The following is a 15112-nucleotide window of genomic DNA, read 5'->3' on the forward strand; positions in this document are numbered from 1 at the left end:
CTTTTCAGAAATCAGAATGCCTGTTGGAACCAAGTGAACCTAGTGAATTGGTTGTTACCCCTTGTGATCAAGTAAACACAAAACCAAAGTCTATATCGTTGCTGCCCAAACATATATTGAATAAGAGGGTAGATGAGCCATGCGAAGTTGAACATCTTCAATAACTAGTTTTGTCTGGAGAATGACCCTTTAGTGGAAAGTTTATACTGACGTAAACAAGGCTTAGTTCGGTAGTTCATATGTGTTCCGATGCGAAGTGTCAAACTGAAATTTTGTCAGAGAATAAAAGTGTAATGAAAGTTAAAAATAAACTGTTTAGAACCTTAAAAACGAGACCAAGACTACACCTCCCGAATGGTTAAAGAGGCTTTGAATGGAGATGACGGTAAGACATGATATATATTTTTTGAACTACAGAATTTGGTTTTGGAGGTACACAAATGTTTTTGTTTTGAATTAAGTCAGCTGGTCTATGGCATTTCAAGGGGTGGAATGATGAGGGAATTCAAGAAAAGGACTTGAGATGCAGGTGCAAAGTTGTAAGATAAGATCAACAGCTGCAAATGAAAGGTGGAATAGTTGATACTTGCAGATGATACATTGTTATTTCGTTATACAAAGGGGAAGCTACTGAGATGAGTGGCATTCTACAAAAAGTTTTCAAGGAAGAAAGTTGAAAGGAAATGTTCGAAGTAATATTATAAGGACAAATGGAGGCCAGAAAGAGGGATAGGCGAATGTCAGCCTAAAGTTCACGTTAAAGGAAATGGATGATTTCCATTGGCAAGATAAATCATAAAACAGGTAAACCGGATTTATACAAAAGGTTCAGGAGAGAAGAGGATTGCCAATCGAACAAAAATTTTGAATATTCCAAAGAACTTTAGGGTCAAATTATTTTTCTTAAGGAAGTGACATAAGATAAATCCCTGTTTTGAAATGAAGGGATTTGCTTTAAAATTTTACAAAATATTATTCCACCGATGCTTAATATATATAAACAAGGAAGTAAAAAAAATCGACATGTAAGACCACGTAATTTAGGTACGATCAAGACTATTTAAACAAATCTATTGCATTTACCGAAATGTGAGAAATTTACCGATTTTTTTTTATATTTTTACGTTAGTTCCCAAGGAGCTGGTAATGAACATGGCGTAAAAACGTCAACAAAAAACGGCAACTTTCTTACACTACAGTATTCCGATAAAATCTTCATGTTATTTCACCTCTACTGCATCATACACACCCTTTTTCTATCTTGTTCATTCAAAAAAAAATTCGTTAATTAACAATATCTCCAAAAGGAATCTCTCCTTAGAGTTACCATATATATATATATATATATATATATATATATATATATATATATATATATATATATATATATATATATATATATATATATATATATATATATAAATATACCGTATATATTTTAGGGTACAGAATTTTTCATTCACGGATAAAGAATACGATTTTTAATGGTTATTCATCAATAATATCAAGGCTTTTTGTTTTCTATTATTTAATTAGTTACGTAAAAGAAAACTATAGTCTGTTAAGATGGTAACTTACATAAAATATTGGGTGACAGCTCGTGACAGAAGATATGAAATTTGACGCTCGATGATTGACGGAACCATGATAAATGTTCAGAAAATTGTCTATAAACCTGTAATACTCTATGATATGAGAGGAAGATAGATGAAAATCTTTTTGTTATATATTATTAAATAGTATGTATAAATCAAGAAGTGATGAAAGATTCAAAAATGCAGAGTTGGTGAAAAAGTCAGCACTGAAGAAAACATTTGAGGCTTGTTTGTCACTTGAAGATTATGGAAGCCAGTCGGTTCAAGAAAAGTGAGTAAAATCCAGAAGATTTTAGGGGAAGACAAGGGCATGGGTAAATGGAACAAAGAGGTCTTCATTAACAAAGAAATGCAAATGTGCTTGCAATATACAGATTGAGGAACTTTCCTATACTACGTATATGAAGGGTCTAATATTGTGGAAAGATTCTGTACATGGACTTTAAATTTGATTAAGAGGTGAAACTATGAAGGTGTCAGTGACTACAGCCTTGTTATTCATTGCAACCAACTTTCGTCTCATATGGACTAATTAGAATTAATATAAGGTAAAGAGTGTTGGGGCCCAACCAGATTGGAACCAGGAAAGCAAGAAGCATAATAGACCAGCTGGTAAAGCTTTGCTGATATATTGTAAGATTAAGGTAGTCCCCCCCTACTTTTTTTTTTACTTGCAATACAATTAAGCATGTAAACAGTTTTATATCTAAACTTCAGCGAATGGCTATTGGAAGATTAGTAACCTGGAAGGATTGTTTTTAATGACAGAATACTTTTGAGTGCTGAAAATAAATATTCTTGCCCCATAAAAATGTGAGATCTAAAGTGCCTCAGAGTTTAGTCCACAATCTTAAAATTTTGATAGTGTGATGAGTGATACAGTTAATATCGAACCAGTAAGAAGTGTAAAATTCACAGATGATAAAAGCCTTTTTGTAACCGCTGACACATTAGAAAATCACATGTAGAAAGGAAGATTATACAAATGGATGCAGAAATGGATGATCAAAAACTATCTTGCCGTCTTGACATTCACTTATTTACAGACTCATTGATTTAAATTAACTGATAAAAATAATGATGCACTAAGATTCAAAGCACTAGTTCACAATACATAATTATATATATATATATATATATATATATATATATATATATATATATATATATATATATATAATATATAGGCTGCTATTATTTAAAACTACAGTCTGTGTTATACATGTAATGTAATACAAGATTTCCTACACGTACTTATAAAAATACAATGTGCAAAGAAACGTTGCTCAAATATGCAAACTGGCAGATTTAAATTAAATTGTACTTTGAGGAATCTACCGGGAAAGTGTGAAGAAAAAAAGTCAGAAAAGGGTATCTTTTTAATGCCATGGCTTTTGCGTCTAACTGGATTTAACGAGGATAAACAATATCAATGTAAATTGGCACGGGTAATGTTTGAGCTAATATACATAACGAGCCGATATATTATGTTTATTAGCTGCAGTTAATGAGTATTTTTTTTTTTTTTTTTTACCCTGGAGTACATTGACTTATCGAGTAAGATCCAGATCTCCATCATCTCTTATTATAAGAGGAGAAGAAGAAGAAGAGAAAGCCGAAGGGAAGATCTCTAAATAAGTATGATATATTCACCTCACAAACAATGGGCTCTTTTGACAAGATAGATCGATTATGCAGGCTTTGTGGCACAGAAAGTCAAGACCTCATAGATTTATTTGAAAATCAAAACGGAGAGAGGAATCTCGTAGCGATCATAAAGAAATACGTGAAAGTCGTTGTGAGTATGTAGTTTTTTGAACACCCTGTATTTGTTTTGGTTAGTCTTCGACGAATGTGGTTTTGTTTATTCCGATGTAATAATGTTATTGTACATACAGTATATACTTTGTTCATTTAATATTATGGTAATGCTGTGATAATTTATTTCCAGACCAAAAAATTAAACCCATTAAACCATATAGCCTGTTTTCTAGGGTAGTTTATAAATGGAACAAGGACGATACGTGGATGTAATCCTGTGGATTCCAGTACTTGGCGTCGATCTTAAATTACAAAAATTCCATTCCATTCCAACCAAATTTTAACTTTCCTTAACCAAATTGGGGCTCTACGTCTGTAAGAAAGTGTTTAAAGGCAAGTGAACCTTGCCACCTAACCTGACCAAAGGTTCCTTAAAAGTTACAATACAGGAATGCATCCCAGCATCTAACCTGGGTAAAACTGAATGCTACTACCGCGCCCCGCTGGTTCGGTAACCATCAGTTTATTTGCAGAATGGGTGTCGTGTTTAGACCTAGTACCAATCCCTTGGGATTATCATAGAAACAAAGAAAAGACTGTAAATATTATAAAAAAACAAAAGGCGTAAACGTGAACAAAAATGCAAAAGGCAGCAGATATTACGGTTGCCGACTGGTGATTCAAGCAACTGTAGGAGTCTCACCTGAAAGCAAATTAAGTTAGGTCAAAGTAATAGCGCTGCTAGGGGTATTACTTTGGAAATTGATTTTGACTATAGTATTTTGGTTGCTTATCGAGAATTTACCGTTATTTTTTGTTGGTCAACTGTCATTAACCTGTACTGAACCTCAGAAGTTGTATGCTGGCCATCCTGGAATGGTAAAAAGGCGCGTTTCCTTCGCTGGTGGTGAAGCCCACCTAAGTAAAACAGCCTACTAGGTTAGGTTAGGGTACATTAGGTTAGTATAGTTCTTTTTATAATGGGTTTCCTTAGCCAATCCCTTCTTAAACATATGGCTCCTTGATGACTTGTGCATGCGTGGAACCATTCCATAACAACAATGTGGCGGTCCAGTCTTTCGCCCAACATTTCCAAAAACCCTCTTTCCCAAAGGGTCCCCAGCTATGTTGGGTAGATATGAGGTTAATAATAATTGACCGACAATAAACACCACCACCTCCTCCATCAGCAACACTAAAAGTATGGGAAAAATACCCTTGCGAAGCTCTTGCTTAGAAGTAACAAAGGCATAAACATAAACAAAAATACAAGTAAAAGGGGCAAATATTACGGTCACTGACTGGCAAGAACCAGGCTGCTCTATTGTGGTATTGCCAAAAAGCAAGTTGAAAATACTTTAGCAGGAATGCATCCTATCGTAACCTTCCTGTAACCTAACCTTTCCTAGGCTGTTGTGCCTCAACCTTGCATGGTTCCTCCTAACATTATATCGGATATAGCATACCCCTAACATGTATGAAGAAGAAAACTTTGAAAACTACTTATATGATTTTTTTTTTTTTTTTTTGTAATCCAGAAATGGGAATGTGGCCAAAAGCAATAGTTTTAGCTGGATTATGAGGGTAGCATTGTCATCTTACAGAAATACACTCTTCTGTGAGACTGCCACTTCCAAATCGGCATTTAAAATGAAATGCAGTAACATAAAATGACTCATGGTCCATTTCTTCTTAAAACAACATTTGGTCAGCCAATCCACAAGCATCCCCCTTCCAAATGAGATACTGAAAGTAAAAAATTACTTGGCTTAAGTTTTTCAAAGTTGCTTTACTCAAATTCTTCAGGTATTAATATATTCTTCAGATTGGTACGATTGGTTTCAGTGCTGATGGGAAGTAATAGATGGATGACTTCTGAGCAGGTTCACACATTTGTTGAAATTAAGGAACATCCAAAATTTACACTGTCCCATCTTGAGCATCTTCGTAACAGTTACATAGAGTAATTGTCTTACAATATTTTCTGGGTAGCATGCTGTGGTAGCAAGCTCCTTTTGAGAATGGCCACTGTGCTTTTAACAAGTTAGTGTGTACTCTTGGACAAAGTTGATACAGTACTGTGATTAACATGGTGGTGCTTAAAAAATTATGTAAGATGGTACATTATGATTTCCAGATATCAGATGTTATCTTGGTTTTTGGGTTTAGCCAATTTTACCTTATACTGTATTGTTTAGATATGAGTTATAACATTTATTTACTGTGGGATTTTATTGTTCCCTGTGTTGGTCAAAATTCATTGGTACTTTGCAGAAACAATGAATTTTCATGGTGCTTTTGTATTTTAGGTTGCTTATAGAAATAATGAAATTACTGATTTGCTCAGTCTGTACATTTTTACAGGTGTAGAGTAGCATATTCTTTATGTTGAAAAGCATTAACCTGCAGATTTTGAGAAATGCAGTCACATTCCATGAGACTTAACATGGTTTTGGTAAGCTTTTATCCAGTTATCACTGGTTTGTCTTCTAGCACCTATAACTGCATTTCATTAGAGTTGTCATAATCCTAGGCTACATTAGGAGGAAAATTGGTAATTTCATTTATATATTTAGTAGGCCTGAAACATCTCCACCCTACTTCCCATGATACAACATGATGAGTATCTGATGCTGAAACTTTAAATATGAAATATTTTTGTGAAGAAAATAGTATTTTTTTAACACAAACTTGTTATTTTACATGAACCTTCCTTATATCCAGCCACGCATCCAGGAACTTAAGTTATTTTCTTGTATTATCTAGACTTGCCACAGGATAAGGCCACAAAATTTACCACAAAACAATAAACCATGTACTTACATTTATTTTAAGCATTGACTCTTAAATACCAGAAAAAATTGTTAATCAGTGTACTGTAGTGACAAAAAAGAGAGAGGAAAAAGAAGAGTTAAATTAAGAAAGAGGAAAAACAACTGTCAAAGAACAGAGTATTATCCGAACTTGGAGGAGCAATGATGTGTGATTTGGCAGGAGACACAAGTTAATAACTAACCACCACTGATTGTGCTATGGTTTGCAGATGTATGCCTAGCCAGGGAGGTGTTTTTTCACTCAGGGTTTGTCTTTTAATAGCCTTGCTGTTGCATGACATTTTTCATCTAAACTTAGTCAATGCAAAAATGATTTATTTTTATGTTGTAGAAATGATAATGGAATGGGATGTTTTAATTCAATTATATAGCGTTATTCTGCAGAATGGATTTCTCACCACTTTTGTATTTAGTTTTTTACGCAAACTCAGCCCATTTTTGCAATAGTGATATTCTACTCAAGCAGACTACACTTTTCCAGTGTCATGTTTTAAAACAGGGGTTCTTAACCTTTTGATGATTCCAGACCCCCAATGGATTGTCCAACATGGTCCCATACCTCCTTCACTTGACTGTCGAAATAATTATCACCAATCCTATTATTTGCCAGTATGTCTTCCAAATATGTCAATAAGTTGAATTTCCTGTACTTTAGATATGGATTGCCAGGAATAGAACATAAGTATTAATAACTTTATTATATTTTCTACCCAAGTATAAATTAATACATTAAATAAAATAAATACCAGTACCCAGAGATTTGGTTCCCATACCCCCAAGGGGTCTGGATACCCCTGGTTAAGAACTCCTGTTTTAAAGTGATGATTAACATTTCAGCTGAGCATTTGGCATATACAGTAGTTTGTATTCAAGGAACCATAAAGACAATAGCAACATTAGCACTCTTAATAGGGGCCATACAAGATTATAGGTAATAGTTGTTTGCTAAGTTTTTCATTTGATTTCTAATCCAACCATTCTAAATTTGAACTACAGGTTAATGTTCGTGATGCATTACCACATCATGTGTGTGGTCCTTGTGTTGCAAAGTTGGATGAAGTGGTTGAATTTGTGGACACCAGTTTGGCTACACAAGCAAAGTTCAGAAAACTTTTTGAAGGTACGTAAATTTCTTCACGTGCTGTAACTGCTTTGTTTTTACCTCTGCCAACAAAGTTGTAGGAGGTACTGTTTGTACCAGTGTCAGTTACAAAGAAGTATCAAAGTGAATACCATACATTCATTGGGTGTCTTCCTGTTGATTAGTTTTGTTTGCACTGATTAAAATTTTACTTTTTATCGCCATCCATACTATATCTCTGATTCTCCAGTTGTTATTGGGATGAGTAAAATCTTGAGTTCTAACACTGCAGATTTTGTTAGAGAACATGTGAATAATAAATACAATATGATCATTGTTACAGGGTAATAAAGTAATCATTGTTACAAGATATTTACTAAGAGTTACACTGTCTGATGTGATTAGTAGCCTTATCATACTTCAATATATATGTTTATCATCATTGTAGACTTCTTCCATGTGAACAGTGTTTATCCTCTGAATAATAATAATAATAATAATAACAATAATAATATAATACTGGACTATACTTCTGTGAATGTTATTGACCATATTTTTCTCAGCTGATAACGTGTCAAGTAACATTGACCATATTTTTCTCAGCTGATAACGTGTCAAGTAACAAAGTTCAGTTGAGTGAAGATCGCCTTTATGAACTCATTCAAGATGTCAAGGTTGAACTTGAAGAAACAGAGGATGATGTTATTGATGATGACCTTGGCAGTGAAGACTCCAGTAAGTGGTGCAGTTCAAGTAATAAATTCAATTGATGTATTGTAAATTCCTTTTGTTATTTCTATGAAAGAGCATTGTAAATTCTAGTGACACTGTAGTTGTTTTAACTCGACCCATCCTTTTACAAGTGCCCAGGTCTCCAGCTCAGTGCTACATTTCACCCAATGTGCTCAAGTTATGGCAAAACTTTTTCAGCCTAGGAACTGTGTTTGCAGGGCCACTACCTTTCATTTATTCAAGTGGGCTTTCATACCCTTACTGTCTACTCTTACTGAAAGGGGCGGTTCACTGAGGAGAATGGAAAGCTGTTTGTGTTGGTATCTGCAGCTTAAAATCTCCTCAAGCTTTTGAGGACTTTTTCATCTTGAGATTTACGTAAGTTGTTCTGCCAGCCTTGGCTAGATAGACTAGTCTTTTTTTTTATATTTAAGGGTAAATCATGGCTTACAGTATTCCATAAAACTGGGATTACCTTGGTTAGAAGTCAACTAATTTTACTTCATGTGCAAGTGGCTGTTGTCTTCAAGTCTACCTCCTCAGACCATTTCACATTCTGTAGGAGTGCCCCACACAGCAATTCTGGTGATTATCCCTCTATTTGCATCCAGATAACAATGCTTATACCTTTTTCGTATTATCAGATCTTTTGTAAACTTATTTGCAGAACACGGATTTAGTGATGTCTTGGTCATAATGAAGCTGTTTCTGCAGAACCAAAAGTAATCTATACTACATATTGCTTACATAAAGTGGTCATTGTCAGCTGCTCATGGGCATATTTGTACCACATTACAAGTTTTAAGAACAGACAGGAACAATTATCACATGTACTCTAGTGAGGTGCAATGGATGTTTCACAACTTTGGAGGAAATTCCATTAGGGACAATGAAACTTTTCAGTATATATTCTTGATCCTTAGACTCTTACCTACTCTCTTCCTTTGAGGAAGTTATAACTCAATACGTCTTTAGTACTCCCTCTGGCAGTGGCTATACATGCTGGTTATGTTATGCTGACTCTGGGAAATATTCCCCTCTTGAAATTGTGACTGAATTTTTATCCTCTCCTGGGAGGTAAAGTTATCCAAGGAGGACTCATTTTGAGCATCCTAGCTCCTTTGAGAAGTCATGAAGTTGGATCTGCACTCTGACTGCTGGCTACTGAATTCACATATTTTTAATGTAGTGAGTGCTAAACATACCAAATTCTTTATTTTCTGATTGTGGGTCAAATGGCAAGGGTTGGGGTCGTGAGGGCATGTTAGCCTTACTCTCTGACATAATCCTTTTACCCTCAGATCATAGCATCCACATTATGAGATCCCCACATGACTGATGGGGTTTTTATGTTTGAATTTTTATTGCCGATATTTTATGACCCTGCTACATGATGCCAGACCAACTCATGACCCCATATTTGTACAGAGGGGATCTGATTTCCTAACCTCATTCAGAAGGTTGCTGACTTCAGTGCCGTGGTTAAAATTTTCTTACATACAAGAGGAAAACCTACTTACCTAAATAGCCCATATAAACTGGTTGGGTTGCGTTTAACAAAGACTATTTTTAAGACTGAAATTTATTTTTTTAACATATACCCATCATTGCCCTTTTCTTGCCATCACGCTTCTTTTAGTAAGTCTGGAAATGCAGGGAGTGACCTGACCACGATTATCACAAAAGGCACTGCTTGGAGGAATAACTTGCCAAGTGGTAGTCATCTTCCTTTTGCATGTCAGAGGAGCTGCACATCACAGAATTAGGCACATATCAGCTGATGGGTTTGTATTAGAAATTAGATTTTAATTTTAAAAATCTCATTTTCAGGGTTTCATGGAGTGTGGTAAGTATGGGTTGTTTTTGTGCCATGATAATCATAGGATACTTTTTTTTCCAGCTCCACGTTCCTACAAGAGGCGGGCTGTCAGGGCGCGTATGGTGAAAGGACGCAAGAAGCCTGTGAAAGGTAATGTACCACTGAATAAATCTTTAACTGAAGTATGTTCAAATAGCACATGAAATTTACTGGTGATATGTATAGCACACTCAGTAGTAACTCATAAGAAAAACTATTCAGATTTAGCCAAGGGTAGGTTATTAATTACATCAGGCCACTTGGATAAATATTGACTAAGCAATTAAAGAAATTATGAAAAGTACAGAATTGGCCTGTACAGTATTTGTGCAGTAAATTGGATATTTTATATACATTTATGTGCAAGGTACAAAGGAAAGATAGAATAAGGTACACTAGGTACAGTATGACATATGTGGAACAAACCTGGGTCTTAATGTAAAGATGAAATCATATAGTGCCAGCTGGAAACCAGTAAAAATCATATAAAACTGTAGAACAAGGAATTTGTGGCAATGGGGTTCGGCCAGTGGGATGAGAGAATAGGTATCCGCCAACCTCCTCTCTCCCATGATGCTGTGACGCATTCAGTTTCTTCCTTACCACCTTACTAGTAGGACATGCTGTTGTCCTTCCTACCAAAGCTGATGTTTTCCACTTCTCTTTTGCCTGTGTTTTCTTTGGTTTGATTGCTTGTTTTGTGAAATAGTGCTATATTTTGTGTTTGTGCTTGTTTTGTTTTTGAAAATGCAAACCCAAAAATCATCTAAGCTTTCTCAGTAAGTTTTAACAGCTGTTCCAGCTCCCAATCAAACTTCAGGTTTGTATGTTAGGAAAAATACAAATTACTTTTAACATTTGTGATTTTTCTTTATTCAGGATGTACTGGAAAACTGGTCAAACAGAAAACTGAAAACTTGAAAGGACTTAGTTCATGCAAGAGTGAACTTGGGGAGCTACACAACTCGGATGATGTAGATTCCCCAGATGCAGTTATTTCTCAGAAAGCGGTGAGTTCCTTTGAATTTTTAGCAGTTATCAGATTGTTTTACCCTGGCATTATAGGTTTTTCAGATAATACTTTAGAAGTGATTGATGCTCTTGTACTGAGAGTTTAGTCTTTCTGGTGTGCTGTAGTGAGATAATATTGTATAGGGAGCTTATTACAGATTTTTCCATGGAAAAATTATTTTTGTAGATTGGTGTATTTTGTAATCACAGACATGATTGATAAAGGTCCTGCTCTTGTTGCATTGCAAAGTTGTACCAGATTATCAAGTGCAGGTCGACCATCACTAATCCCTCAATCATAAATGTGGTTCCATCACCAATCTGGGACTAATTTGGCTAGTGCAGTGTCAAATTTCCTGGTCACTGCACCAACCTGCTGCTACTGTTTGTTGGTGCTTTCTGTGTGAGTATGTATGTACCCAATGCATGCAGTTGTGTTTATCTTGTGGGTTGTAAAAAAAATCCAGTACCCTGCAGGCCCCAATGATGCTTGGATTGGCAATGGTCGACCTGTATAACACAACAGACTGTGTTTCTTAATAGCACACATTATTGAACATAAGAAATTATGAGTAAAAAACCACAACAATTTAATGTAAATGAGAGACTGTATCTTTCAAAATTTCGACAAAACTCCTGTTTTATCTTTTGGACAAAATAGGGGAGCTTTCGACCATTTTGATCACAATGGTGATGCAAAGATAAGAAAGATTCCAGATCATTTGGTTTTCATCCTTTTTGTAATTTTAGCGAAAAATTTAAGAGGTGTGAAAGAAAAGGATAAGGTTACTCTCACTTTATTCATTCCATTTATTGTGGCTGGCGTCGGCGCCCACGAATACAATTCAGTGACCTGATTTAAATAACAATAAATACATTACAATTGAACGGACAGAAATGGAACTTTCTTGATGCCTGTGAAGGAAGAAACATGTGATACATTTTTGACAGCAGGTAACAAAATATATACATAGTTTAGTATTGAACTTTGCGATGCACCACTGATTAAAGAAAATGATTCCAGATCATATTAATTTTAGAGAGTGAATAACTGAGGTTATAGCGATAGTAATGAATCTCCCAGTTTCATATGCATAATGTACTTTCTTTGATTGGTACAATCACAGCACTCTGTGCAAATTATTTGGTTTTCACAAAATAGGTGGCATAACCGGGATAAAGTCATGATGTCATCAAATTAAGTTATGCAATTTTCATCCTCTGAGATTCTGATGATGTCAAGTGATGTCATCTACAGAAAATTTTTAAAAACATTATCTTGAATAATTTGACATCAGTTAGCATTGAGACTACACCTGCAGGATGTTTTTGATGGTTTAAATCCATCTTGCCTAAACTGTAGCAATTCAAAAAGAATCATCACTAAACTAGTTCTAAATAGAGAATCATGAAAATGTTTGCCCATTATTCCTTGATTTTCTTTATATTTTGTATATGCAATGGTAGTACTGTATAAATAGCAATAATGTATATATTGGAAATGAACTTTGTCATACTTTTCATGGCACCGTAAATTCATAAACCTGTAATATGTGCATTTTTTCAAAAATATTTTTATGAAAAGTAAGTAAATTTATGTTTTCAGCTGACATCACTACTTCATTCTAAGTATACAGTTTTGTTTTCATTCATTTTTAATATGTGTACTGCAAAGAGTAATTATTCAACTTTAAAATGAGATTAAAACCAACATTATGTCATGATAAATACATTTGCAACCAGTGATAAAAGAAATAATCTTTAAGTCTTTGAGCAGTAAGTCAGACCCATTTCTGTTTTACCCCAGATGAATTTTGGGAAATCTTTGCTGTGCTTTGTTCCATAGCAAGATGCTAAGTTCTGGTCACTGCTTGGTACCTGTCAAGCATTGGCATCACTGCCACTGAGATGTTCCATCTGGCCCTATTGCTGTGGTCCTAAACCCTGGCAACTGCTTGGTCCCTAGTTCTTCCAGGGTCCTTGCAAGACTGGTGCCCGTGGTTTTCATCTCCTGAAGGTCTGGAGGAGAACCAACTTTCCATTTTGTTAAGATCTTGACTGTTTAGGTCCCAAGGTCCCAACATCAGGATGAAGAGTGGTTCTTGTCTTGAGTTTCAAGTGGACCTGTGTTTGCCACACTAGTGGTGCCAGAATCCATTTTCAGTGAAGTTGGTGAAGCAGCAGAAGTCAATCGCCCCTTCAGGATAGTCTGGAGCAGGCAGGGGTGCAACTGTGTATGATGCTTTTCATGGTGGATATCCAAATGAAGTGTCATTTGGACCAGGTTAACTACTGAGACCAAAAAGTGCCAAAATACAACACCGGACAGATGCGTGAAAACACTTGAAAACCACTGGAAGCAGTTACCTGAAGATACAACAGAAGCATTGTTTTTTCAGTAAAGGCAATGAAGATACTTGCAGAAAGACTTTTGTCCGAACTACCAGCCAGAAAAGTGAAGATAATCTAGTTGAAGAGTTATCACTATACTTTGGCTATCATGCTTTGAAAAGTAAGGAATGAATGACGAAGGGATGATTTAATTATTGTTAGAGTGAATTAATACTCTGACAATTGTGAAGAACTGAAAAACACTTATGCATGAAGGCAGCTAACCACTGAGGAAAACAGGCTTCCACTGGCGCATGTGCAAGGTTACTGCTGGTGCCATTGAGTCTTAAACAATGTAAATAGACTGGCATCTGGGACATATAAAGACCATAAATGTAGTTTAAAGTATGCAGTGGATTTGTGATGAACAAGTTGCCTTATTGGATTACTATTTCTGTTGAATGGTAGTTTATATATACTTTGTGAAATTCATTATGTTTTAGTTACAGGATGAAACTAACAGAGGAATTAAAGATGAAAATGGCACACCAGATGACCGACTATCTGGTGCAAGGGAGGCTGTGTCTAGTAATGAGAGACTGGTGAGTAGGAAATGTTTTTGTTTGAGTATCTTGAAGTTGATTGATTCAAGTTTTTCATTGAGTTTGGAAAAGTAGATGTATCCCTAAAGCTTTACTGAATGTTAAAATAACTTGCATGTACACTCTGTGATGTACATATAATTATTGTTTATCAGTATTCAACTTGAATGGTATGCTTAATCATATAGTTTTCTTAAAGATGATAGACATTTAATCATATAGTTTTCTTAAAGATGATAGACATTTGTTTTGATACATACTAATATTGTTTTCATGCCACATGAAGTTGTTTCAATAAACTGTATTTTTTTAGGAGATGGTTCGCTAAAACCAAAGCCGATTTGATATGACTGTGTTTTGTCTGTTGTGGATTGCAATCTGGTCTCTTTCATGATTTACCAGCAGAATCAGACTAAAACTAAACGTAATGTCATTTATTCTATCAATCTTTACAAGAAAAAACACATTTTCCTTGGAAGCAGCTTTAAAGTAATTTTGGTTCAAGTCAATTTGAGAGGTTGCTGATAGATCATGGTGTACCTCAAATTATCAAAACAAACTGCACTATACATGAGTGGTAAATAGAGTGGTTTTAGTTTTCATGTAGCCTTAAGTATTGTTGCATTTAGTTAATTATGATGGACATTATGTGCAATACTAGTTTTTATTTAGTTTTACTACTAAATTTAACCATAACTTCTTACAGAGGTGCAATACACACACACACACACACACACACACACACACACACACACACACACACACACACACACTACATAGGTTTCTGTAAAGTGAATACCTGCAGTACATTTCTAATTCATTTCTTAACAAACATTAGTTATCTTCAGAATCATTGTTAGGGAGGGCAAATGAACGAAGGTATCGTATGATTTTGTTTAGGCAAGGGTTTGTTAATGATAGATACATTATCGTTATCTGAACACATACTTCAGCTTTTACTTAAAAGACCAAAAGGAGGAGAGATTCTGAACTTCATGCATCACATTCTTGAGTTGTAAGATGGCCTCCAGAGACACCTTCAAATAAGCCTGGGAAATAACTTTCTAAAGGTAATTTGAGATAGAATACTGTGAAACAGTGATTCTGCCAACTCATATGGAGTAACAGATGAGAAAAAGTTTTCTAGGAAAAAGTTCTTAAGAGATGGAAGGAGAAGGCAGTAAGGAAATTGGGAGATCTCTTGTGGGTTGATGATTGTCCTGAAAGGGTGACATTCTTGGAACTGAAGCTTTCTTGGGCAAGGAGACAGGGAGTCAGGACTGGAGGTGGATGATGTCTTTTAGGCT

The 15112-nt window shown here is 35.3% G+C and overlaps 1 protein-coding gene across 4 annotated transcripts in view; it reads left to right on the forward strand.

Annotated features, from left to right (window-relative positions):
• Nucleotides 1-15112, forward strand: part of LOC136844323 (uncharacterized) — a 24546-nt gene continuing 9434 nt past the window's right edge. Inside the window, exons 1-6 of one of the 4 annotated variants that reach the window (XM_067113300.1) lie at nt 1-385; nt 7187-7310; nt 7875-8006; nt 9904-9972; nt 10741-10871; nt 13707-13805. In XM_067113300.1, coding sequence (XP_066969401.1) covers nt 374-385; nt 7187-7310; nt 7875-8006; nt 9904-9972; nt 10741-10871; nt 13707-13805 — 567 coding nt within the window. In that variant the 5' untranslated portion in view covers nt 1-373. Of the gene's footprint in view, nt 386-3118; nt 3394-7186; nt 7311-7874; nt 8007-9903; nt 9973-10740; nt 10872-13706; nt 13806-15112 lie in introns of those variants that run through there. The other 3 variants (XM_067113299.1, XM_067113298.1, XM_067113301.1) reach the window with 3 other exon arrangements.

The sequence above is a fragment of the Macrobrachium rosenbergii genome, chromosome 12, assembly GCF_040412425.1.
Source record: "Macrobrachium rosenbergii isolate ZJJX-2024 chromosome 12, ASM4041242v1, whole genome shotgun sequence".
NCBI classification, from domain to species: Eukaryota; Metazoa; Arthropoda; class Malacostraca; order Decapoda; family Palaemonidae; genus Macrobrachium; species Macrobrachium rosenbergii.